Source organism: Platichthys flesus, chromosome 14, assembly GCF_949316205.1.
Source record: "Platichthys flesus chromosome 14, fPlaFle2.1, whole genome shotgun sequence".
Lineage (NCBI taxonomy): Eukaryota > Metazoa > Chordata > Actinopteri > Pleuronectiformes > Pleuronectidae > Platichthys > Platichthys flesus.
In genome coordinates, this window is record NC_084958.1 from 17,546,788 (window position 1) to 17,571,363 (window position 24,576).

Here is a 24,576-nt window from a genome sequence, read left to right on the forward strand (position 1 = left end):
TTCACATTTCCACAGAGCCGCGGGCTTGGCAGAGTAAAAGTCAAACGTGCACAGGCAGCAGCTCTGGAAGACGACGCTGCTCCATCTCTCGTGCACGGTGCACGGCGGCGCTCAGGATGCTGCGCTGTGAGAGGGAATCAAAGCGCAGGCGTGGAGTCGGGAGGGAGCCTCTACGTTGCGCAGACTGGGTACTGTACATGGCCATTGATGCCGCTGGATGGATGTAGACCCTGATGTAAATAAGGATGGCGAGGCCCGCGCGTCTAACGTGCCGCGTTATCTCTGCTTGACATCGGAACATTTCTCGCCGCCGTCGGGATTTATTTCTTTGGCACGAAAAACAGAACGCGCGGTGCTTTTCTTTTTTATTCCGTCGGAATCTGCCTTGACAGCTCGCCCGATGGTTTTCGTTTGACACAAGAGCCACGAGCAGACGGGCGGCTTCTCCTCATAAACACTCGGGAAAAACGGGTCATTATGACCTTAGTATCCTCCAGTAAAAGAAAACCATCGGATTGCTTTTACGCGGCAGCATTCTGCTTGCTTTCCTCGCTTTGGATTTCGTGCGCCGTGTCCGGAGAGGAGGATCACCACTTCAGCGTTGAGGTAAGATAAATGGCCTTCCCTTCCCTCCCATGCTCCATCACAAATGACCGTGCTCCATCTCCTGCACATCATCTGCCCGACCGAGAAAAACACACACACACACATACACACATACACGGCCTGTCCACGTCTAATCCATGGGCACAATCGCCCTAAAGCACAACATGGAGACACAGGACGAGCTCACCGAGCATATAACGGAACATTCCTCATATGTAGGGTGCGATGGAACAGAAGGATGCTCATCTGGGGTTATTACAATGCGGTGCAAGAGCTGAGCTGAGATCCGGCTGCACGTTTGGGATAAAACAGACCCTCAGTGTGTTTAATACAACATTGTGCAGCCGTGGCTTGACACAGTTTAGTGACAGGCAAGCATCAAGTCTGACATGCTGTGGCAGCATCCTAGTGTTGGAGGAGATTAAGCATTGACACAGACAAGTTGCATAATAGGATTTTCTGTTTTTGTGCACCTTATTAGTTGAATCCACTCCCCTCCCACCAGTTTGACGAAATTAAATGCTGAGGCCGACAATCCCAAACACACATACACACACACACACACACACACACATATGCATCATTATTTCATTTTCAGGCTCGCAGAAATCTACCTCTGTGCTTGAACAAACAAACAGGAAACGCACACCCACACGATAGAGAGGAGAAAAGGGATGGAGTAAACAAGGCGTTTAGCTCATCAGAAAGAGAGGAAGAGGCAGTAGGGGGGAGGGATGGACAGAGGGGACAGCTAGTCAGGTTATAGCCGGAGCATCTCTCATAGCAGTGGGATGAGGAGGCAGCTGCTTGGCATGTGCACAGCTGTGTGGAAGCGTTGGCACCTTGTGGCCCCTCAGCATCAGGATTCGAGTGCCCCGGCTCACCCCCTGGCACCGGGCTGCACTCTGGCTTTGGAGGGCACGAGGAGGCAGGGCCCCGAGACCTGCGCATGTCCACTGACCGGCAGCCGCAAGACACAAACTCTGACTAAGGTCACTCTGAGGGATTCAAATGCAAATCTAATTTAAACCTGGAGCGCTGCAGGAGAGATGGTTCTGGCAAACAACAGATTATTCACCATGCAATTTCTACAAAGAGAATCTCTCTCTCGGTTCTTGTTATAATGAAAAAGTATTGTAGCGATGGTTTGACACCTCACAGCCTCTTGTGAGCTGCAGAATGAATTATGCATTGCCAAATACTCATATTGATTTTCATTCTGGGATTGGCAGAGGACTAGAGGTTAAAGAACCAGGTTTGTGGCTGGAATCTCACCAGCCACCCTGGATTCACCACTTATTGGAGAAGGGATGCAAAGTAACAAACAATACTTCCTCCTTATTACACAGACATGGTTGTGGTGCCCTTGAGCAAGGTACCCCTGTGGAGGAGGAAGATTGGTGGTGTGTGTTTGCCACCCAGCACTAAGCACGGTTATTAGAATTAGCTAAAATGGTTACATGTGGGACCAAAGCTTATTAAAACACAAAATGATGGAGATTCAAGATCATATCTGGAGCTAATAATAAGAAGGAGAAGATTTTCTTTTATATCCTTTTAAATCTTAAAATAGCCAGAGTATAAAGGCCCTAATCCTTTTCCTTCTCCCCTCCACTAGGGATGGCTACAGAGGTATGGCTACCTTTCCCGCACAGAACCGGGAATGTCTGTCCTGCGCTCGGCACAAACCTTGCACTCAGCCATCGCTGCCATGCAGCGTGTCTATGGTCTCAATGTCACAGGGACACTGGATGAGAAAACCAAGGAGTAAGTACACACACACACACACACACACACACACACACACACATGCCATGGTCGTGCATATACAAAACACAAGCCGAGATGCACATGCACTTCCACCAGGCTGCTGATGTTACATTAATGCAAATGCTCCACTCGTTCATCTAAAATGCAGAAGCAATATCCATCAATATTTCAGTGAATTAGTGACGAGCAGAAACAGAGATGTTCATTTCACCCCCCATCACCTCGCCTGAAACAACCTCGAGTGAAGGCTTCTAACACTTCTCCTTCTTCTCATTTTCCATGGTGATGCAGTGATATCACGCTGAGGTGAGGATTCGTGTTTGGCCTCTGTACTGTGCGTGTGTTGTGAGTGTTTTTGTGACGATCTGATGTGGAATGAATGAGATGCTACCTGGTAGTTGACCCCTGTGATTGTCTGGTACCCGTCAGGAGGAGAACTCCTCAGTCTCCCTTCAGTGCTGTTTGTTGTCTCGTGATGATGTTCACCCTCCGACTCCTTCTCAGCAAACATCAGTTCTCTTCTCCTCTCTTCCCTTCTTCCCTAAGTTGGATGCATAAGCCTCGCTGTGGAGTTCCGGACAAATTCAAAAGTGCTTCGAGGTCGAGGTCGCGGCGATATGCACTGACCGGACAGAAGTGGCAGCGAACACACATCACCTACAGGTGAGGAGACAATGGCTGTGCTTATTGTTGGGTTTAGATCTCTCTCTCTCTCTCTCTCTCTCTCTCTCTCTCTCTCTCTCTCTCTGTCTCTGTCACCCCCTCTCTCTCTCTCCCCCCCCTCTCTCTCTCCCCCCCTCTCTCTCTCTCTCTGTCCCCCTCTCTCTCTCTCTCTATCCCCCCTCACTCTCGTATCCCTCTCTCTCTCTCTCTATCCCCCCCTCTCTCTCGTATCCCTCTCTCTCCTCTTTGAACACCTGGGATCACATGCCGTGTGTTGTCATAGAGACTGCACAGATACGTCACATATGTGGGGGCACACACACACACACACACACACACACACACACACACACACAAATAAAGTCACACATCCAGAAACACATAGATTAACACATAACTCCGCCGATGTGTGCTGTGAGACTATATTTATTCTCTGGTGTATTAATAGCTCGCTGGCAAAATGAAGAAAAAAAACGTTTTTCTCAAGCCCCTTGAATTCATTCTTCTTTTTTTCATAGAACAAAACAAACAATTTCAGCTGAGCAGCGTGCAGATTGAAGGCTTTTCTCCAAACTAATATGAAATTGCTTGAAAATCCTGAGTGTAAATTGTCCGTAATCTCAGCAGCAATACTCAAACTCGGGTCTTATCTCGCCTGATTAAGCTGCGGCTTTTAATGGGTTCTGAGGAGAACCGATAAACGGGTCTGTGGCACAGCTGCCAATTGACAGGTTACAGCAGAAGCAGCCGATAACAGTGTCAATTTATTCAAATCCTTCCTTCCTCCCTGAATTTGAATTGACGAGCCACCTTTCCTAATGGAATGTCAATCAGTGCTGAGCCGGGGCTGCTGCCGACTGCACTTTATTCATGGCAATGAGTGCAGAGGGGGGGGGAGAAGATTTCCCATTCCTCTCTGCCTGCCAGCGACTGATAACGACTGCCGTGTTAGAAAGTTCAGCGGAAGCTGCCGGGCTTGAAATAGTTGTGTCAAGTGCAACTTGTTCTCCTCATTTTAGAAAACGTTCACTTGAAATGAATGGGATCTCTAAGTGCACGGTGGACGCAGTGTGTATTTTACTTCCTCGTCACTTGAACGTTCTGCACCATTTACAGGACATTCTGTAAACTACAGCTTGCAAGGCATTTCTTTTATTTTTGAGTGTTTTTACCTGTTTTTTCTTTCTGCAGCATAAAAAATGTCACGCCAAAGGTGGGCGCCCGGGAGACTCATGATGCCATACGCCGGGCGTTTGACGTGTGGCAGGGTGTGACTCCCTTACGCTTCGAGGCCGTTCCGTACAGTGCCCTGGAGGCTGGCAGGCGTGACGTGGACATCACCATCATCTTCGCTTCGGGTTTTCACGGGGACAGCTCGCCCTTCGACGGGGAGGGGGGATTCCTCGCACACGCCTATTTCCCCGGCCCAGGCATCGGAGGGGACACACACTTTGACTCAGACGAGCCCTGGACCCTGGGGAACCCCAACCATGATGGTAAGTGGATGAAATGGGTGCAGTGGTTGAACATGGTGGTGGTGTAAAGTAAGTGACAAAGAGCGAGGAAACAGGGACGGAAACCACAGATGTAAAGGAGGAGATAAAGAGAAGTGAAAAGAGAAGGAAGAAGAAAAATAATTAAATGCTGAATGTTGACAGTGAAGTCAGACAGCCCGGGGTTTGGAAAGAGTGCGGAAAGCATCAGAGAAACAGAAAAACAGATCTGTCAGCGAGAAACCAAGATATGGACTGAGGCTAACCATGTAATAAAAACAAACAGATGGCCGGGCAGGCAGGGCAAAGGGACGAGGAGGGTGTCACGGTGCAGTGTAGGAGCGGGATTCAGCAAAAAACTAAAAAATGCAGAGATGTCTTTGATGCTCTGGAAAGACGCATCACCCCATCTGTCAGGATTTCAATGTTTTTTCCTCTCTCTGTGTATAAGCTCTTCAGAGGACAGGATAGAAAGCCCTGCTATTTTAAGACACCGGTTGCTGGCACATGATTGTGGCCATTCTGTTTTCAGTGAATTTGATGAAGCTCAGTGCTGCGCTTCAGAAGAGGCCCGCATGAATAATGATAAACATGATAAACACCAGTCATTCAACAGAGAAGATACAGTGACAAGGAATGTTTTGTTGTTTCCTTTAAATGTTGTGTTATGTCGTATTATGCTTTTTTCTGTTATATGTGTTATTATGGTCTGGTGTCTTCTTTTTTTTGCGATTTAGATTTTGTGTCTTAATGCGATAACTGTTTTACACATTTGATCAACATGTTGTACCTTTGATTAATCCTTAAGCTGTTTTCTATACACACCAGAAGAAAGAATAGAAATACCCTTCCCAGATGAGACATGGTTTATGCACTTCAAGCTCAATATTACCCGTTTTTAAAAGGAATTTAAAAAAAAAGACTCAATGAAAATTTGAATTATTCATATAGCCTAAACACAGAAGCTGTCAAATTCATTTAAAACATTCTATCAAAGGTTTCTTTTTAGTTTTTACCTTAGGAAGTCCCAAAATGCATATTTCCCCCAGTTGGAGAATTTAAATGTCCGACCCAGATTACCCAAAGCAGGCTGTCCCACATTATCAATCATATTTGACAAAGTGGGACAACTGAGACATGCCTGAAAAAAATATTGTCTCCTTTATGACGGATTTGTATCCTGTAACATTAATCTGGTCAGAATCCTGTCAGTGACCTTGTCGGTCAATCCCAGTGACATTACCCCCGAGAGGTCATGTGATGTCAGTCACATGATATCCATACTGACCTATAGTAAAAGTCCTGTTGACTAGATTTAGATTGAACAGAAATAAACAGACTGAAGTGTAGATGTCCCAGATTAACAGAATTCACCCTATCTTGTCTTATACTATGTTATATCGTGGTGTTTTTCTGTTATGTTATATTGTGTTTTGTGTTATGCTATATTGTTTAATTGTGTTATGTTATGCTGTGTTACTTTATGTTGTGCAATGTTGTGTTATGTTGTGTTATGTTGTTTACTGTTGTGTAATGTTATTTAATGTTATTATATAAGGGCTTGTGCTGATTTATGTTATCATTGCTGTCATATGTTGAATAAGGGGTTAGCTTATTATGGATCCTGTTATGTCGTGAGTTTTGTATTGTATAATGTCATTTAATTATGTGGTGTTAAGATGCATGTATCAAATCCACGTATATTAAGGTAGAGTAGGTTATGTCGGATTAGATTATTATGAATTATATGCATAGTGATATTATGTTGGTTGTGTTACGTTGGGCCACAACTGTTATATTGTATTATGTTGTATGGATATATTACATATATACAATCCTGCCGTATGTTATGTTATGTTTCATGTAGCTCACGGGAAAATCATTGTCAGATCAGTTTTTTTTTAAGTTTTGAAGAAATAAGCCATAAGATGCGTAGCCATAGTGTAGAATCTATAGAACAGAGCATCTTATTTCAGATTGTACAGTGTGTGTGTGTGTGTGTGTGTGTGTGTGCGCCATACACTTACATTCTATTCTCCCATGATTATTTGCTATGGGTAACCATGCTGACCACCCATCAGCTCCCCTTCCTCTCTCCTCTCTCCTCACACTCCTGTGTCATTTGTCTCACAAGTTAAATTCCTTGCACAGTGTCCCATGCTCATCCAAGGGAGAGCTGGGGCAGATTCTGAAGAGCCCCAGCCTCTGTCTATGTGCCATTGCAACCTTTAATGGACTTTCACAGCAGTGCAACTGTAAATATTGCATGTTGACATGTGTGTTAATGGCAGCTCCGGCCTCTCCCCTGGGAGTCCTTACTGGACATTTTGGGCGAGGTGAAAGATGCTGGTCGTGTCAGAAACATGGGGGAGGGGGAGGTGCAACCTTTCCGGGCTGCTGGCTGATGGTCAGTGGTTGGTCGGCGCTGCACCGCTGGCGAGAGTGGATATCATGTTTTAAAGGGCAACAATCTCCTCAGGACAGCTTCAGTCAGAAGCTGTATGTAAATGCTGTACTTCTCTCTAAATCAGGCTGACACTGTGAGCGGAGAGCTGACCACAGACACCGCCCATGACATTTTCTCTTTTTCATTTGTGTGTGAGATGAGCTATACCAACTGTGTGTGTGTGCGTGTGTGCTTGTGCTGGGTTAACATCTATACCTGTTTGGTATGTATGTGGTCATATGATCGTGTGTTTGTTTGCCATGGGCGGCAACGTGAGGGTCTGTCCCTCTGATCTCTGTGAGCTGCAGCTCGTGTGGCTTATCTTCTCTTATAAGGCAAAAGAGAGAAAATTACTCACGCTCGGGCAATACCTTCATTAATCTTTACTTTTACTACAGTGCACAATATCAGCTCAATGCAGATTATCTCCTGACCAGAGAGCTGCAAGAAATGGTTTATTTGTTTGTTGATTAATCAACCAGTTATATGACAACAGCATATCTAATGGTTTTACTTTGAAAAGATGGCGTTGCTGATTTATTTGGATCATAGCCTAATCAAGTGATCACTTGAGACCTGGGAGAAGGTGGATTTCCTACATATGCTCCCACATGTGTTTTATATTACCATGTCTTGCTCTGATTCCTGCAGCACATTAAGCCATGAGCTCAATGGAGTATGAGGCACCACAGGAAAATGTAAAAAAAAAAGTTGTAAAATAATCAAAAGATGCAGAGTTCTTGTAGAAATGTGCAATTCTCTGAACCTTATTGTAAGATTCAGGCGTCTGTTTCCATCACACATATAGTCTTGTCCTTCGTCTCTGGTTCGTGTCTGGTTCGACTCCACGGAGAGACAACAAAAGACGAACCTGGATTGATCTGTCCAAAAATCCAAGAGTCTCCCTACCCTGTCTAGTGCCCCTGAGCAAGGCACCTTACTCCCCCAACATCTGCTCCCCGAGCGCCGTACATGGTCGCTCTCTGCTCTGTGTGTCCTGCACCAGATGGGTCAAAGGCAGAGATTAAATGTCCCTACCCGCATGAGTGTGCCTTTGCATGTCGGTGCATGTGTTTGGGACTAATAAATCCATCTTAATCTTAATCTTAATCATCTTAATGTTTGTTCTCTTCCCCTCTCCAGGTAACGACCTGTTCTTGGTTGCGGTTCACGAGCTGGGCCACGCCCTCGGTCTGGAGCACTCCAACGACCCCACGGCGATCATGGCTCCTTTCTACCAGTACATGGACACAGAGAACTTCAAACTACCTCAAGATGACCTGCAGGGCATCCAGAAGATCTACGGTAACTGTCCACTTTATACTTCATACTATCTGTCTTTAGTCTGTACACCAGACATTATGTGGAAGTAAGTCTTTACTGCAGGAAGCAAGTCTGTATTATCTTGCTCCAATATTCCGAAGCTTTGAAGCAACTTAATCACAATTACAAATGCTGCTGCGTCAGTGATATGAGGCAGAATTGAAGAAGCGTTTGTCATCTGTTAAATAGGCCAGCCAATTCTCGTTCTCCAAACACGATGAGTCAGCTAACAGAGCTCAGAAGAGTCATCTGTGATAAATAAGTTTCGAGCCCAAGTTTCAAGTTTATTATCCCAATGCAAACACCAATACTAATACTTCACCCATTAATTAAAATAAAAGCACAGCGAGCGAATAAAATAAATACAGTATTCATTATTTAAACTGGTTTAATATCTCAACGGTATGTGACACAGCAAAGTTAATGAAAGGTTGAATCATGTTTATCTCTTTAGGTCCACCAGACAGAGCACCGCAGCCTACCAGGCCCCCCCCCACAGTCCCGCCGCCTCGCTTCCACCCTCCCTTGGACCCCCGCAAGCATGACCGCCACACCAGACCCCACCGCCCCCCACAAGGGTCCAAGCCCTCCAACCCCAACTCCAAACCCAACATCTGCGATGGAGGCTTCAACACCCTGGCCATCCTGCGACAGGAGCTTTTTGTGTTCAAGGTAAGAGGAGATCATCAGAATAAGACGAGGATGAGGATGCAGCTGATTATGATGATAATGATGATGATGATTCCTTATAATTTTTTGATTAGGACCAATGGTTCTGGAGAGTTCGAGATAACTCGGTGGTCCCTGGTTACCCCATGCAGATCAACTCCTTCTGGAAAGGCCTGCCTCCCAAAATTGATGCCGTCTATGAAAATAGTGAAGGGAAATTCGTATTTTTTAAAGGTAATTAATAGAAGATAGATTATTTGCATGTTGATTTTTTAACTAGCTTATGGTTTTACAGCATCCTGCTCGATAGTCAGAGGCAAGACACACAGCAATGCACAAAGAACAAGTACAAACAAGTCTTTAACCAGTAAATGCGGCTGTGGAGTGAAATGCATTAAACACATTTAAGCGACTCACAATGCATTTAGGAATAAAACACTGAATATGAACATCTTCCAGATTAAATTTACAAATAAAATTGAGGAAGTACTTTGTGCCAATTATCCTTTCACCCCTTATCCTTCATGACACAGTATACTAACTGTCAAATGACAAAATTATATATCCTTTATTGTGTATCTCCAATATTAATGACTTAGAAAGTGTGACCGCTTTAATCGTATATTAATATTTAGTCACAAAGCGATATAAAGGCTGTGTGACTGTGAGGTTGTTTTTTCCTTCCCTACGATAACAGAGCGGGTACACGTCTGGTACAGACATCCGTCCATCAGGCAGATTAACATGACATCTGTCCCCCAGTGGGATCAGAGTGCCTCCTGCTTTATTTATTCACTCAGGGGGACTTTTCTGTGTGTTGTGCGTGCATGTGCGCGTGCATGTGCATGTGCATGTGCATGTGTGTGTGTGTGTGTGTGTCTAGCTACTTACTGGGAGGACACCACCACAGCAGCTCTCCTCACTCTGCCTCGGGCACTTGTGATCAAACTGAATTAAAAGCAACAATAGCTTCAATGAAAAACAACAAGTCTCGGCGGAGATGCCTTCAGAGCATCATCCGGCAGTTTATTGTATTATCTATAACGCGGCATAGATTTCCTGCTGCAAAGGTATTTTGTAAACACTGTGATTCATCTGACCTTTGAAATCATGTGAATGCAAACGGTAAAAAAACCACACAGAAGGTTGGACTGAGCTGGGAGCCGCCAGTGCATAAAATAAAAAAGAAGACATTTTTGAGGTCATCTTTATGATAATGTCTTTGTCCCAGAGCCTCCTGACGCTGCCTGTGTGTATTTTAGGAAACCGTTTCTGGGTCTTCAAGGACACAACCCTCCAGCCTTCGTACCCTCAGGACATCTCGCTGTTCGGGAGCGGCATGCCCACTCAGAGCATCGAGACAGCTGTCTGGTGGGAGGATGTCGCCAAAACCTACTTCTTCAAAGGAGACAGGTCTGTGAGGAATGATTATTAGTGCTGTCATGAAGTGAAGCACTGGGCCAGAACTGTAATCAGCATTTTGAGCCGCATTCAAGTCTTTTGTTTATCACAGTAAACTGAATGTGGGTTAGAAAATGACATTTCACTGCTATTCTGGTTTTGTAGATATGATAATATTATATATTTGTCGTTGCCTTCCACTTCTTTCCCTGTTTACTGATGCAATGTTTGTTTGTTGGACAATTTTGTAATTCTTGGGCTGTTACCCATGAAATGCAAAATAATTAGACGTGTGTGCGTCTTTAATTTCGGGTATGGATAATTTGGCATCCTCGCAGATCCGTAAACAAGTTGCTTTGAAACCAATGATTACCTTTTTAAAGGAGACATATTAAATTAATATTCAGGCTCCTCATTTTAATTTGGATTATTACTTTACATGCTCCAGTGTTCTGAAAAAACATCACTTCCTCACTCTCCGTCGCTGCAGCTCCTCTTCTCAACACTTGGTTGTAGCTCCTGTCCATTGAAGGCTCCTCCCAAGTGCCTTCTGATTGGCCTCCGCTCTCGTGTTACCTAGCTTTTTAAGGAGGCGTTCCGGAAAAGCCGCTAGGTAGCATTATGCTAATATGTAGCATCAAGACTTGCATGATATTTCAATATCCACTGCTGCTGCTCCTTTTTTCAGCCTCTGTCTCAAAGGCTTGGTTTTAGCTACTGTCTCTTTAAGGCCCCCGGCGATGAAGCCAAGTCTACTCTGATTGGCTGGCTGGCCCCCCCGGTTGTGATTGGCCACACACTTCAAGAGCATGCAGGAAGTGTCCATAGATGTATTATAAGAACTTTATGCCAGGCTGCTACTTAGCCTTGGAGGAACTTTTTTTTACACTGTCCAATCCTGACATAGACCACCTCCGTGTGTGTGTGTGTGTGTGTGTGTGTGTGTGTGTATGTGTGTCTTTGTGTGTAGTATGGTCACAAAACTGAAAAAGCATCATACTTCTCCTTTGACAACAGATGAATTCCGCTTATTAGCATTCAAGTCAAGTGTTGGACCATCAGTGGTAATGAAGATAATGTTACTTCAGAGTTTTAAGTCCTATTCTGTCAAGTGTTTGTATCAATGCATGTGAATGTGTTGAATTATTCATGGCTGCAGTCATTCACCTGCAGTTGGAAGCGAAGTCGTTCCAACACAGCCCCATCAGAGAATCTGTTGTTTATCTTTGAGTCCTGAAGTTTGACGGAGTGCCAGTGTGACTCACGTGTTTGTTCAGCTGTCATGATAAATCATATCCAGAGAGGTCAGTGGACCCTGTGGGTGAAGCTGACAAAATGCCAGGTCATGATACTGTCATCCCTCAACCTGCTGCTGCACATCACGACCAACGGGACACGATGAATTCTCTCTGTGGAATAAGGGAATTTATGTCTAACATAAAGAAATGACGTTTTATGCAAAGATTGTAAGTGTGTGAGATGAAGTGTGACATTTTGGCCTCCTATAATATGAATATATACAGCTTTGATACTCATTTCCTACTGCATCACATTTATATTACAAATATTGTAAAAAGCATAAATTCATATTTCTTATAAAGGTTTGATAAAAAAAAGATAGTAATCGTTGCCATTATTTTTTTATCGTTATCAGAATATTTTTACTCCCTAGTACTGGTGTGGGTACTGGGCATTGTCCCCTCAAAACTCCACATCGGCCAGGCTCTTTTTTTGAGTGCACCAATGTTTAACTCTCATTAACTGTCTGATAGGGTTGTTAAACCTGTAAACCTGTGTGTTGACAGCTGCATTGTCCCTGTCTCTCCTATTGTAGATACTGGAGGTACAATGAGGATATGAGGACCATGGACCTAGGTTATCCCAAACCCATCACCATCTGGAAGGGCATCCCTGACTCTCCACAGGGGGCTTTTGTCGACAAAGCCAACGGTATATACGCTTACTGGACTCATTTAAAAACCTGTCAGTGAGACTGGAGATGACTTTAAATATCATTTTGTGACTTATTAAAAGATCAATCTTTAATAAAGCTCTTCGACCAAATAGTTATAGTTCAGAGGTTGTGTTTGGCATGTAAAAATATATGTAGATAGTGTACCCCAAAATAACTTCAGTAGTAACTAGTTGGAAGATAACATCTGACATTTTTGAGCGAAGATGTAGGAATTTGACTATTGCTATTTTTTAGTTGCTTGGTTGATTTCTCTGGTTTTCCAGATTAAATCTTTGTTCATATCAGTCATCCAAGGTTGTTACAACTGCAAACATCAACAAACACTTCCTGTCTTTGTTTGAGAGATGTGCATAATGTCCCATAAACCCTCTCTCCAGGCTACACTTACTTTTACAAGGGGAAGGAGTATTGGAAGTTCAACAACCAGATGCTTCGCGTGGAGCCCACCTACCCAAGGTCCATCCTGAGGGACTTCATGGGCTGCGACGGCCTCCCCGCAGAGCCCGACTGGGACTGGAGCCCCCCGGCGGCGGAGGAGCGCCACTACGACAGCGGCGACGTGGACGTCGTCATCAAACTGGACAGCGTGGGGGGCACGGAGAAAGCAGTGGCCATCGCCATCCCCTGCGTCTTGGCGCTGTGCATGATGGTCCTCCTCTACACCGTTTTCCAGTTCAGGAGGAAGAGCACGCAGCGGCACATACTGTACTGCAAGCGCTCCATGCAGGAGTGGGTCTGAGGATCTGACTGTTGCATAGGGAGGGATGTGAAGCTCTGATAAAGGCCTAGCTATTGCTCAAAGCCCTAAGTACTATAATTGGAGGCACTGTAAAGGGTGCAGTGCGTGAGGATTGCCATGTTGGCAGATTTAAAAAATTGCTTGTACGGAAAAAACGTGCAGGCTGCAAGGAGGCAAAATGCTCAGCAGAACTCAGCTGAACCAATGAGGGAGCCACATGTCCCATGTCCAGCTAATATGTATGTATCTGCTTCTTTCTGTATCTTGGAATGAACTCAATTAAGTGAGACAGAGTTAAGCTCCTGTAAGTGGGACCTTTGTCTATCCTCGTTTCTGCACGTCGCTTAAAAAGCCCCTGGCACCGACTTCAGTGGACAAATTAGATATAGGCTTCTACTTTACCATTTCTTAATTAAATCGCCCTGAGCTGTGCTTTTTTTCGTTTATTTTTTTTCATCTAGGGTCCCGGTAAAAAGATTATTTATTGTGTGAAGGACTGATACACAAACCAAATATGACCTTTTCTTCAAAAGAGGATTACTGATTCGATGTTGTTTTTTTCGATGGGATATTTTTTCCTCCACGGAACCAACGTTGTGGCATCATGCTCTGGTTTTTCTTTCTTCGCCATTTCTATTCATGTCCGCCCGTCTGCTCTGTAATCTGTGGGGATGGGAAGCAGCCGTTAGTAAGAGCTGGGAACTCAAGACTGTTGTGGCGGTCTGTCTCCAAAACAGGGGCCAAAAACCTCTCTGCAATATTAATGAGACTGCCTTAATCACAGATTGCTTAAAACTCCCCTTCTCTCTCTCCGTTTCTCTGGTGGCGGGAGGCCGAGCGACGCAGCAGGAATACAACCAGTGCCCGCAATGCAACTTCACCACCAGTGGTTAGGGACACTTTGATCCACGATGGCTCCATTGCTTTCGAGAGCTGTGTTAAATACTGGGTGAGAGACGGCGAAGGTTAGAAAGGGAGATTAATTACCCACATTATATATGTACTGTACTCTGGTGTCAGTTATTGAACAGCCAACATCCTGCTTCCCTTGTTTTCCGGCCACGTTTGGGCGCTAATACTCCAAACGGGTTTCAGTCCGTGCATCTTAAGCAGCGTCACTGATCCACAGTTTGTTTGGTTTTCCATTTCCCTGCAAAAGGTTCTGTAGGTTTACATGATTCTTCACACCGAACAGGACAAAGGGAGGAAGAGGAGGAAAGGAAACGGAGAGAGAGAAACAAAAAAACGATGTGTGCTCATGTTTTTCCTGTTTTAAAATAATAGAAGAAAATCCTCTCTGCATATCTAGTTAACAGCAGCCAGTGCTTTTGCTCAGTTGTTCCATCTTTTCACCAAGTTTGAAAAAATAACTCTATAAAGTCAAAATAATTATTGTTAAAAAAAAGAAAAAAGAGAAAAGTCTGTACAATAAGATGAATTAATCAGTATTAATAAAGAAAAGGAATTCTGGGTGTAAAGAAAAACTTAAAACTGGTTTTGGTGGCATGATCAATAATTGGACAAGGGTATTTTATGCACTGTAATTGCAAATAACCACCATACTAAAACTACACTTACCTTACATTAATGAATTACTAATAAATATCTATAGATACTCTAACATTGCTGATATTTACAGACAAACCTAGCTAAACCTTTTATTGATTTCACACATATATATCATGTTATATGACGTTACGCATATATATCATACATAGAGTATATGTTAACATAGCAATTTATCAGGTAAGAATGAAAGACAACATGGTAGATTTTGTATCTGAGGTGAGATGGAGCTGAACTGAGCAGAAACTGTTTTTCCTCCCCATGTAATCTATGATAAACGCAGCGCACAGCCTGGATCGCCATGAAACCTATTGTGTGGTTGTTGCCTTTGGTTGCCTACGGTACATTTAACGAGATCAGATAACGTGTCTGTGAGAGTTCATCACATGATTTGTTTTATATCGGTGCTCCATGTTTTTTTTTTCGTTTCTCTTTTACTTGAAAATGGTCCCCGGACATCAGCTGCAGGACATCTGACGCAAGCTTCCATTGTGATTAAAGCAACGCTGAGTGACTATTTACTGAGCAACAGCGCCCTCTACAGCCATATGTGGTGATAACTTGTGTTGGGAGTGAGTAAGTGGTTTTCATTTAGAGAAAAAACAAAGTGCGAAGTCCAGCTCAATGAACTGAACCCAACTGAATGAGGAGGAGCTGCCACTGATACAAACACACCAAACTCTGTTTAGAGTTCTTGATATTTAAAAATAATCCTTCATAAATATTGGAGATAACTGCTGGTTTTTGATGAATTCTAAGTGTTTTTAAGGGATCCAAAGTTCGGCTATATTCTTAAAATGTCAGGGTCGGATTCTTGCAATTTAATCTGCGACTATCAGTCACAATAGATCATACCAGCCCACTCAAGTATCCTATTGGTGAGCGGGGGTGGGACTTCATTTTGAAGCAGCTATTCTAAGGTAAAATAAATACAAGTTACATGGGTATGCTTTAAGGCGATGCCACCATATAACATATCGGTTATAGTTTTTAAAAGTTAACTGTATCAAAAAAAAGGGACCAAGCCAGAATCATTGGTTTGAAGCCTTCGATGTTGTTTTTCTCTCATCATCATTTATTAGGTGAAGAAAGCTCAAAAGTAAAAAAAAAAAAGGCAATGCATGTCATTGTTTAAGGAAGATGTCACACTGACGGATCATTGGGACGTTATTGTACTATTCAGTCTTTCTCCCTGTGGTTAAATAAAGTGACAGCGTTCCTGCTGGATGCTCTGACAGATCCCATCCTGTCATCTTTTACCAACCATGACACATAACTAGCTTCCAGTCTGTTCGATCTTCAAGGGATTCTCAAAGGGAAGTGAACATTTAAAAAGGAATGTGCTGAGATACTGTGCATATCAGTCGGACCCATGAGCGCTGTACTCTAAGGTGGGCACACAAAACCTTTGGCTCAGTGTCATGTGTGACGTCTTATGTAGGTTTGTGTGTTTATGTTCCCGGGGTCTCATGGCTCCATCGAGGGTGAGTTAGAGTCGGCCAGCGAGGCGAGTCTGTACTGTGTTTATTGCTGTATTTATTCGTCCATGCTCGGCACTTCAGATCTCAAGAAGCCGTCAATAAAGTTTGGTTTAAAATGCAAAGATTTCTTTCCCCTGACTGCGACAGAGTAATCCTCCTCCTTCTGTTACCGCCTCAACAAACAGTTCATCTGGTGTGAATGTTTATTTCCATCTCTGAGAGGTAGATCATATTTACATTGGTCCTTTTGATACTTAAATCCACTTCCGGCGTTTTAAATGTGGACTTAAGTGTAAGTGTGACGTCTCAATGCTCTGACCCCCGACCCCCCTGTCCTCCGTCCATCTCCAAACTCTTCAGTGCTTTCTGTGTTTGCCTTGATTCATGCTGCTAAGCATTAGGGCTAATCTGGAGTGTCGTTAAAGGAAGTAGATGGGGCTGATTAGACCGCGGTCGATACACCATGAGAGGCAGAGGTGCAGAAGAATGAGGAGTGATTTTGCAGTTGAGATCCTATACACAAACACGTGGCGCGTGCACTGCGAGGCGCCGTGTCTGAGAAGTGAACAGGAGATGTACATAAAACACAGAGTGTCATACTGTCTGCTTGGGAGAGTTTTGTTTTTAATCCATCATGATCCATGGATAAAGAAAATGCTGTGTGTTGTAAATAAAACAAGTGCATAATGAAAGTGTCCTGTATCGTGTTCTCACGCACATGTTCCCTGAAAACACTCTTCACTTGGTTTGCATGAGAGAGAGCAAAGAACAACGCTGTCATGGGAAAGTTCAGCGTGAAGGTTAAAGACCAACACATGAGGCAAGGGACATTTCCTCGAGCAGGGTCACAATACCAAAGACCCTCAAAATGTAAGGTTCAGTGTGTAGAATTTAGTGACATCTAGTGGTGAAGTTGCATGTTGCAGCTGAAAACCCCTCACCTCCCCCCCCCCCTTCCAAACATGAAATATAAACTCAAAAGGTGATAGGTTTGTCCAGTTTGGGCTACTGTAAAAAAAACATGGCGGCATGAAGTATTTAAATATAAACAGTAAATTTGAAGGTAAAGAAAACTAATCTTTGTACAATTTAGATGAAACATACTCGTGAAAACATCACTAGGATTCTTTTATGTTCAATTTCTGCCAATAAATCCCTTTTACCTACATTTTACACAATAAACCTTCAAGGTCAATATGTTGTTGTTAGAAAGACAAGAAATGTTACATGTTCATATCAGGAAACTAGAGATAAATCCTTTTGTCCCATATGACTGAGCCTGAAACAATGCACACCTCTGTCTTCAGATTCCTTTTTGAACAATGGGGAGGAAGTGGAGACATGTGATGCATCTTCATGTACTAGGTCAGTCCTGCAGGTCATGGTAAATATGTGGAAGTGCTACGGAAGGAGAGGACTTTTAGATGAGGAAATAACTGAGAAGATCAGGTGTAAATAGTCTTCCCTTCATGTTTAGATAGATAGATAGATTACTTTATTCATCCCTGAAGGGAAATTAAGTCGTCATAGCAGCTGGTACATTTGAATACAATAAAATACAATACAATAGAATAAAGTAAAAAATATTGAGGTAGAAAGAATAAAAAAAGAAAACAAAAAAAAAAACAGAAACAGAAGATAAATAGGTAGATAAGGTGCAGTGGCAGATGATGGCAATAGTACTGATGATATGATGGTAATGTTATTGTTAGACAGTAAATAAAAAAATAGTACAGTATATATAGTATATAATAAAACATAATATATATTTATATATGATAGTAATTATACCAATATAATAGCAGTATAAAGTAATAATGGCAGCAACAGTATATATAATAATAATAGTAAATATAATAATAATAATAATAACATGTACACATGTATAGATATGTGTATAAAGACTTATATATACAAAGAATATACAAAGAGTATGATATAATATATGATATATAGTACGGGTATAAATATAAGTATTTGACTATACAATAGATAATATAATATACTATGAGTGTAAGAATATGTAGACAAAAGACAGTATTATTGTATAAAATGATATATAATATCAATATGGTTTATATTAACGCATATCACATATGATTTGAGTCCATTAATGTAATTTTTTAAGCGTCATAATTAGCAGTCTAAATGAATGAATTTTCCTTTTTCTAAATGATGTGTGTTTAAATTCAGGTAGGATTAATTTCTCCTATAAATAAGTCCAAAAAGTCTGTGTCTGTCTCAACAACACCTCCCCTGTTCAGTCAAACCTCATAGCAGAAATCCCACTTTGATAAGAAACCTATGATCTCAGTTGCTTTTTACTGAGCTCATGAGTTAATATATTGCATGACAGGCCTTGCTGCATGTTCAGCGTCTCTCATCCTGACGCCATTAGATTTCACACTCCCAGGGAGGCTGAGTAGTGTGACAGTGGAGCAAACATAAAATTACATAATATATATGTATACTTTACATAAATATACTTTATTCTTGATATGCTTTTTGATTTAAATTCGAAACCACCATCCCTATATGTGTCAGTCTGTGGGTACAGTCCCTAACTTCACTACACAACATTGACATTTTTGGGGTTTAGTTGTTCGTCTTTTCCACTGAAGAAGCAGTAGTCACACTGACTGCTCCAGATCACAAGATATTTCTAACATGTACATTCTGTTATTCTGTACCATCATGTGCACGTCTGTCTGTATCTGTAAGCAGATACCGATGATGCCTGTTGGTCACAGGGACCACATGGTAAAGAAAGGATGAGCATGTAAGCAGGTAATTCTTCATGGTCATGTGCGAGTCAGATGACTAATTTGTTCTTTTGTTGAGTTCGAGGTGATAGATTCAATAGAAGAGGAGCAAACGCCTGTTAAAGGGCAGGTTCACCCAAAATCTAAAAAAGTAAAATAGCTGAAACGAACAAGGAAACAAAACGAGAAGATATTGTGATATAAAAAATAGTTTGGTTTTCAGATATTTTCCTTTTTTCTGTCTTTCTTTGTTCTTGTAATTTGTAATAATTCAACTTTAATGAGATGTTTGCATCTCCTCTTTCCAACTTGTCTTCTTTCATCACTGCAGTTCCCATATATTGGTGATCTGAGCTTTTGATATAAAAGCCACTTATTACAAAAGACAGGAGATTTCACTTCAACCTATTGTTATCACTTATTATACTTTCATATTCTGTGACTGTTGAGTCCTTTCTGAACAAACATATATCAGCAAATAACCCAAATTGTGATTTTGGTGAATATCTGCCGCTTCTAAATCAAGGATTGTTTCTTCTTACCTTAGAACAAAGAGTACAACTTCGCTGTCAGACGATCAGCACAAGACCAACAAGTTATAACCATGACCAAATCAATTTCATCGCTGGCCCTCATGACGACTCTGGTGTCTTGTATAAATGGGCTCGTTGGGGGACTCAACACTCAGACCACTCTAACCATTCAGACCACTCAGACCACTAAAGGAATCCTGCTCCAGTCATGACCATGAAGACTCTGCTGCTGGCCTCTGCTCTCTTCGCAGGACTGTTTGGCTCCATGTCTGCAGCCCCTGCCCCTCCGGCTCCCTCTACGTACCATGCCTTCTGCAGAACAGAGTGGTGAGTGCGGGATTTCTGACTCAGGAGGATTTGAATGCTTTTTTATTTCCCGTTTAAAGCTTGAATGGGTCCAGACTGTGACGTTTATCTTCCCCTACAGGCTCTTCGCGTCACCTTGTGCCAAAATCAACACCACGATAGTGATGCAGATTCAAGCTATGAGCCCACAGTATGCGGTAAGTGAATATTGATCTGTTGACTATATGAGGTTTCAGATGGATTGAATTTCAATGGATGATATCAGTTTAAGGGGCTCGTGTGGAGGGTCTCGATTCGTCCTGCAGCAGCCACGGGTTCAGGTCCGACCCCGGCCCTTTGCTGCACATCTTCCTAACTCTGTCCAACCGACTCCCAATGTGAATATAAAAACAAATACTGTATATATATATAACAGCAACTTGTACATTTCTTCTCTAGCTTGTGTCCATCATCGCTGATGCCATCAAAGCCAACCACACCTCTGTCGACGGGCTTCAGGCTGAGACCTTAACCTTCTTCTTCACTTCCACTGTAATGGTTGGCGGCTGCCGTGTCACTGTGAGTATCAGCTGCATTCAACTTTCATCCGACTTCTATTAAATGATGACAAATAGTAGAAACTGTTGACTGACACACTGGCAAGATATACGTTGATAAATATTATATTTTTTTTTTAAGAGATCTTAACTGTATATGTTCTAAATGATGTTATGTAGAGCAAATGAAGAGGTAGGTAACTGTGGAATTCATGTTTGTACGTATATGTGCATTTATTTTTTTGAATTTCACCTCCTTACCAGGCCATGTCCACTTCTCTTGGATTCACCAGCCTTCTGGACGACGGCCTCAACTACTGCAACCTCTACAACTTGCTGTCAGGTGAGCAAAACCAAACTTTAAGACGATTCCAATTATTTAGTGCTATATTATTTTCGCTGTTTATTAACCTGAATTTTAAAAGTCAGTGTTAATATGAAGAGAGTTTGAGTATGAATGTGGAATGACCTGATTTCCATCTGTGTTTGGATTCTAGCGAGTGGACTCACCTCATCCCCGGGCTTCATGGAGATGACCAATGAATGGGCCTGCCTGAGCTACGGACTCGCCACCTGCAGGGGGTAAAAAGCTTCCATGTTGAGATGACCCTCTCTGATAGTTTACATTGTGATATATGCTGTGGACTGATTGAATAATATTGTAGAAACCTTTTACTACCTGAGAACAAATAAAAATCTGTGAAAGTCTATGATGACGTGTCTGTGTGCTCATGTGCTCATCCTGCAACTGAGTGAGGAAATAAACCCTCTGGTGAAGGAAGCTAATTCTCAAAAAGATTGTCCTTGCACGAGTGACCTTTCCTGATATACAATAATAACACATGATTATGAAGAGGACACAGTAAGTGTTCTATGGGAGTGTGCTCACATAAATTCTTCACACAGCTCAGTTATTACAGAGAAGATAAAAATACTACATCATTTAACAGTAAAGTCATAATTTCAAATATGCTTTATTTAAGTCTTGCCTTTTAAATGGAATAAAAAATGTATTTAAAAGTATCTCAACCTCCTCCCACTTTCCAGAATTGAAACCAAAATATTCCAGATATGAAAAGTTTAATTTTGTGAAATCTGAAGCCAGAGTCTGCCCAGTAGTGATCATGGGGGTGGAGCCGCGGCAGTGAGGTCCCGCCCATTCACTTGATGGACCAATCTGGATATAATCTCATCCAGCCACCAGGTGGCGATCAAGATGTTTTGGTGTCACTTATGAGGATGCGTTATGTCGTCCATCTTTATATACTATCTTTGAGATGAACCTTTTCTGAAGCTAATTCAGAATTATATAGTGGTACATACATTTATGTACAATATATGTATGTATACTCACATACTTAAAGTCATGTATAGTGTGTATATGTACACATATATGCATATATACATACAAATGTGTGCATACAAAGTACAGCAAGATTATTTTAGCCGGATTATTAAAGACCCCTTTCACCCCAGCCATAAACATTTTTGCCTGCTGCCATCTGGCCGACGGTACCGCAGCATCCGAGCCCGCACCACCAGGCTCAGAGACAGTTTCATCCCCCAGGCCATAAGACTTTTAAACTCCTCTGAACTGCAATAACTCCATCAAACTAGCACCGTGACTTATTTGCATATTTGCGCTTCTGTTGTTTTATTTTCTCCTCAGCTGTTCATATATATTTAGATATACATACATTATTTCCTATTTTGATATTCTATTTTATACTATTTCTCTTATTTTATTGTATAGTGTGTAATTACTTGAGCATTGTTAGAAGAGAGCCTGAGACTCAAGCATTTCACTGCCAGCGACTGCTTAATGTTATTGTTGTGCAATTGACAAATACAAATCTTGAATCTTGAATCTTAAACCATGTTACCACTGTTTTAGGATTACAATGGATCACAAATGTGTCCACTGTGTTATGGAAGTTTTCTGGAAGCTGGTGAAAGGAGAACTCCGGCAGCAGCTGATGTGTTGTGCAGAATAGTTTAATGTAGACGTGATGCATCAAGGTGACCAGAAGGTGAAACAATATACCAACGATCCCACAGCATCGCAGTAGATCTTCCTCTACTTGCATGACCGATTCAAACAGCACAAACATATATCAGCAAATAACCCAAATTGTGAGTTTGGTGAATATCTGCCGCTTCTAAATCAAGGATTGTTTCTTCTTACCTTAGAACAAAGAGTACAACTTTGCTGTCAGACGATCACCACAAGACCAACAAGTTATAACCATGACCAAATCAATTTCATCACTGGCTCTCATGACGACTCTGGTGTCTTGTATAAATGGGCTCGTTGGGGGACTCAACACTCAGACCACTCTAACCATTCAGACCACTCAGACCACTAAAGGAATCCTGCTCCAGTCATGACCATGAAGACTCTGCTGCTGGCCTCTACTCTCTTCGCAGGACTGTTTGGCTCCATGTCTGCAGCCCCTGCCCCTCCGGCTCCCTCTACGTACCATGCCTTCTGCAAAACTCAGTGGTGAGTGGAGGATTTCTGACTCAGGAGGATTTGAATGGTTTTTTATTTCCCGTTTAAAGCTTGAATGGGTCAAACTGTGTCATTTATCTTCCCCTACAGGCTCTTTGTGTCACCTTGCGCCATAATCAACACCACGATAGTGATGCAGATTCAAGCTATGAGCCCACAGTATGCGGTAAGTGAATATTGATCTGTTGACCGACCCCGGCCCTTTGCTGCACATCTTCCAAACTCTGTCCAACCGACTCCCAATGTGAACATAAAAACAAATACTGTATATATATATATAACAGCAACTTGTACATTTCTTTTCTAGCTTTTGTCCGCCATCGGGAATGCCATCAAAGCCAACCACACCTCCGTCGACGGGCTTCAGGCTGAGAACTTAACCTTCTTCTTCACTTCCACTGTAATGGATGGGGGCTGCCGTGTCACTGTGAGTATCAGCTGCATTCAACTTTCATCCGACTTCTATTAAATGAAGACAAACAGTAGAAACTGTTGACTGACACACTGGCAAGATATACGTTGATAAATATTATAGACAACTTAACTGTATATGTTCTAAATGATGTTATGTAGAGCAAATGAAGAGGTAGGTAACTGTGGAATTCATGTTTGTACGTATATGTGCATTTATTTTTTTGAATTTCACCTCCTTACCAGGCCATGTCCACTTCTCTTGGATTCACCAGCCTTCTGGACAACGGCCTCAACTACTGCAACCTCTACAACTTGCTGTCAGGTGAGCAAAACCAAACTTTAAGACGATTCCAATTATTTAGTGCTATATTATTTTCGCTGTTTATTAACCTGAATTTTAAAAGTCAGTGTTAATATGAAGAGAGTTTGAGTATGAATGTGGAATGACCTGATTTCCATCTGTGTTTGGATTCTAGCGAGTGGACTCACCTCATCCCCGGGCTTCATGGAGATGACCAATGAATGGGCCTGCCTGAGCTACGGACTCGCCACCTGCAGGGGATAAAAAGCTTCCATGTTGAGATGACCCTCTCTGATAGTTTACATTGTGATATATGCTGTGGACTGATTGAATAATATTGTAGAAACCTTTTACTACCTGAGAACAAATAAAAATCTGTGAAAGTCTATGATGACGTGTCTGTGTGCTCATGTGCTCATCCTGCAACTGAGTGAGGAAATAAACCCTCTGGTGAAGGAAGCTAATTCTCAAAAAGATTGTCCTTGCACGAGTGTCCTTTCCTGATATACAATAATAACACATGATTATGTAGAGGGCACAGTAAGTGTTCTATGGGAGTGTGCTCACATAAATTCTTCACACAGCTCAGTTATTACAGAGAAGATAAAAATACTACATCATTTAACAGTAAAGTCATAATTTCAAATATGCTTTATTTAAGTCTTGCCTTTTAAATGGAATAAAAAATGTATTTAAAAGTATCTCCACCTCCTCCCACTTTCCAGAATTGAAACCAAAATATTCCAGATATGAAAAGTTTAATTTTGTGAAATCTGAAGCCAGAGTCTGCCCAGTAGTGATCATGGGGGTGGAGGCGCGGCAGTGAGGTCCCGCCCATTCACTTGATGGACCAATCTGGAGATAATCTCATCCAGCCACCAGGTGGCGATCAAGATGTTTTGGTGTCACTTATGAGGATGCGTTATGTCGTCCATCTTTATATACTATCTTTGAGATGAACCTTTTCTGAAGCTAATTCAGAATTATATAGTGGTATATACATTTATGTACAATATATGTATGTATACTCAGATACTCAAAATCATGTACAGCAAGATTATTTTAGCCGGATTATTAAAG

The 24,576-nt window shown here is 42.2% G+C and overlaps 1 protein-coding gene across 1 annotated transcript; it reads left to right on the top strand.

Moving 5' to 3' along the window:
* Positions 1 to 219: 219 nt before the first annotated feature.
* Positions 220 to 13,517, top strand: mmp16b (matrix metallopeptidase 16b (membrane-inserted)). The gene is made up of 11 exons (XM_062405195.1): positions 220 to 606; positions 2,225 to 2,373; positions 2,668 to 2,682; positions 2,923 to 3,039; positions 4,231 to 4,535; positions 8,122 to 8,283; positions 8,756 to 8,973; positions 9,066 to 9,204; positions 10,233 to 10,383; positions 12,206 to 12,321; positions 12,724 to 13,517. Exons 1-11 carry the CDS (start codon positions 478 to 480, stop codon positions 13,083 to 13,085), a joined length of 1,863 nt encoding a protein of 620 aa, XP_062261179.1. The 5' UTR covers positions 220 to 477; the 3' UTR covers positions 13,086 to 13,517.
* Positions 13,518 to 24,576: the final 11,059 nt, after the last annotated feature.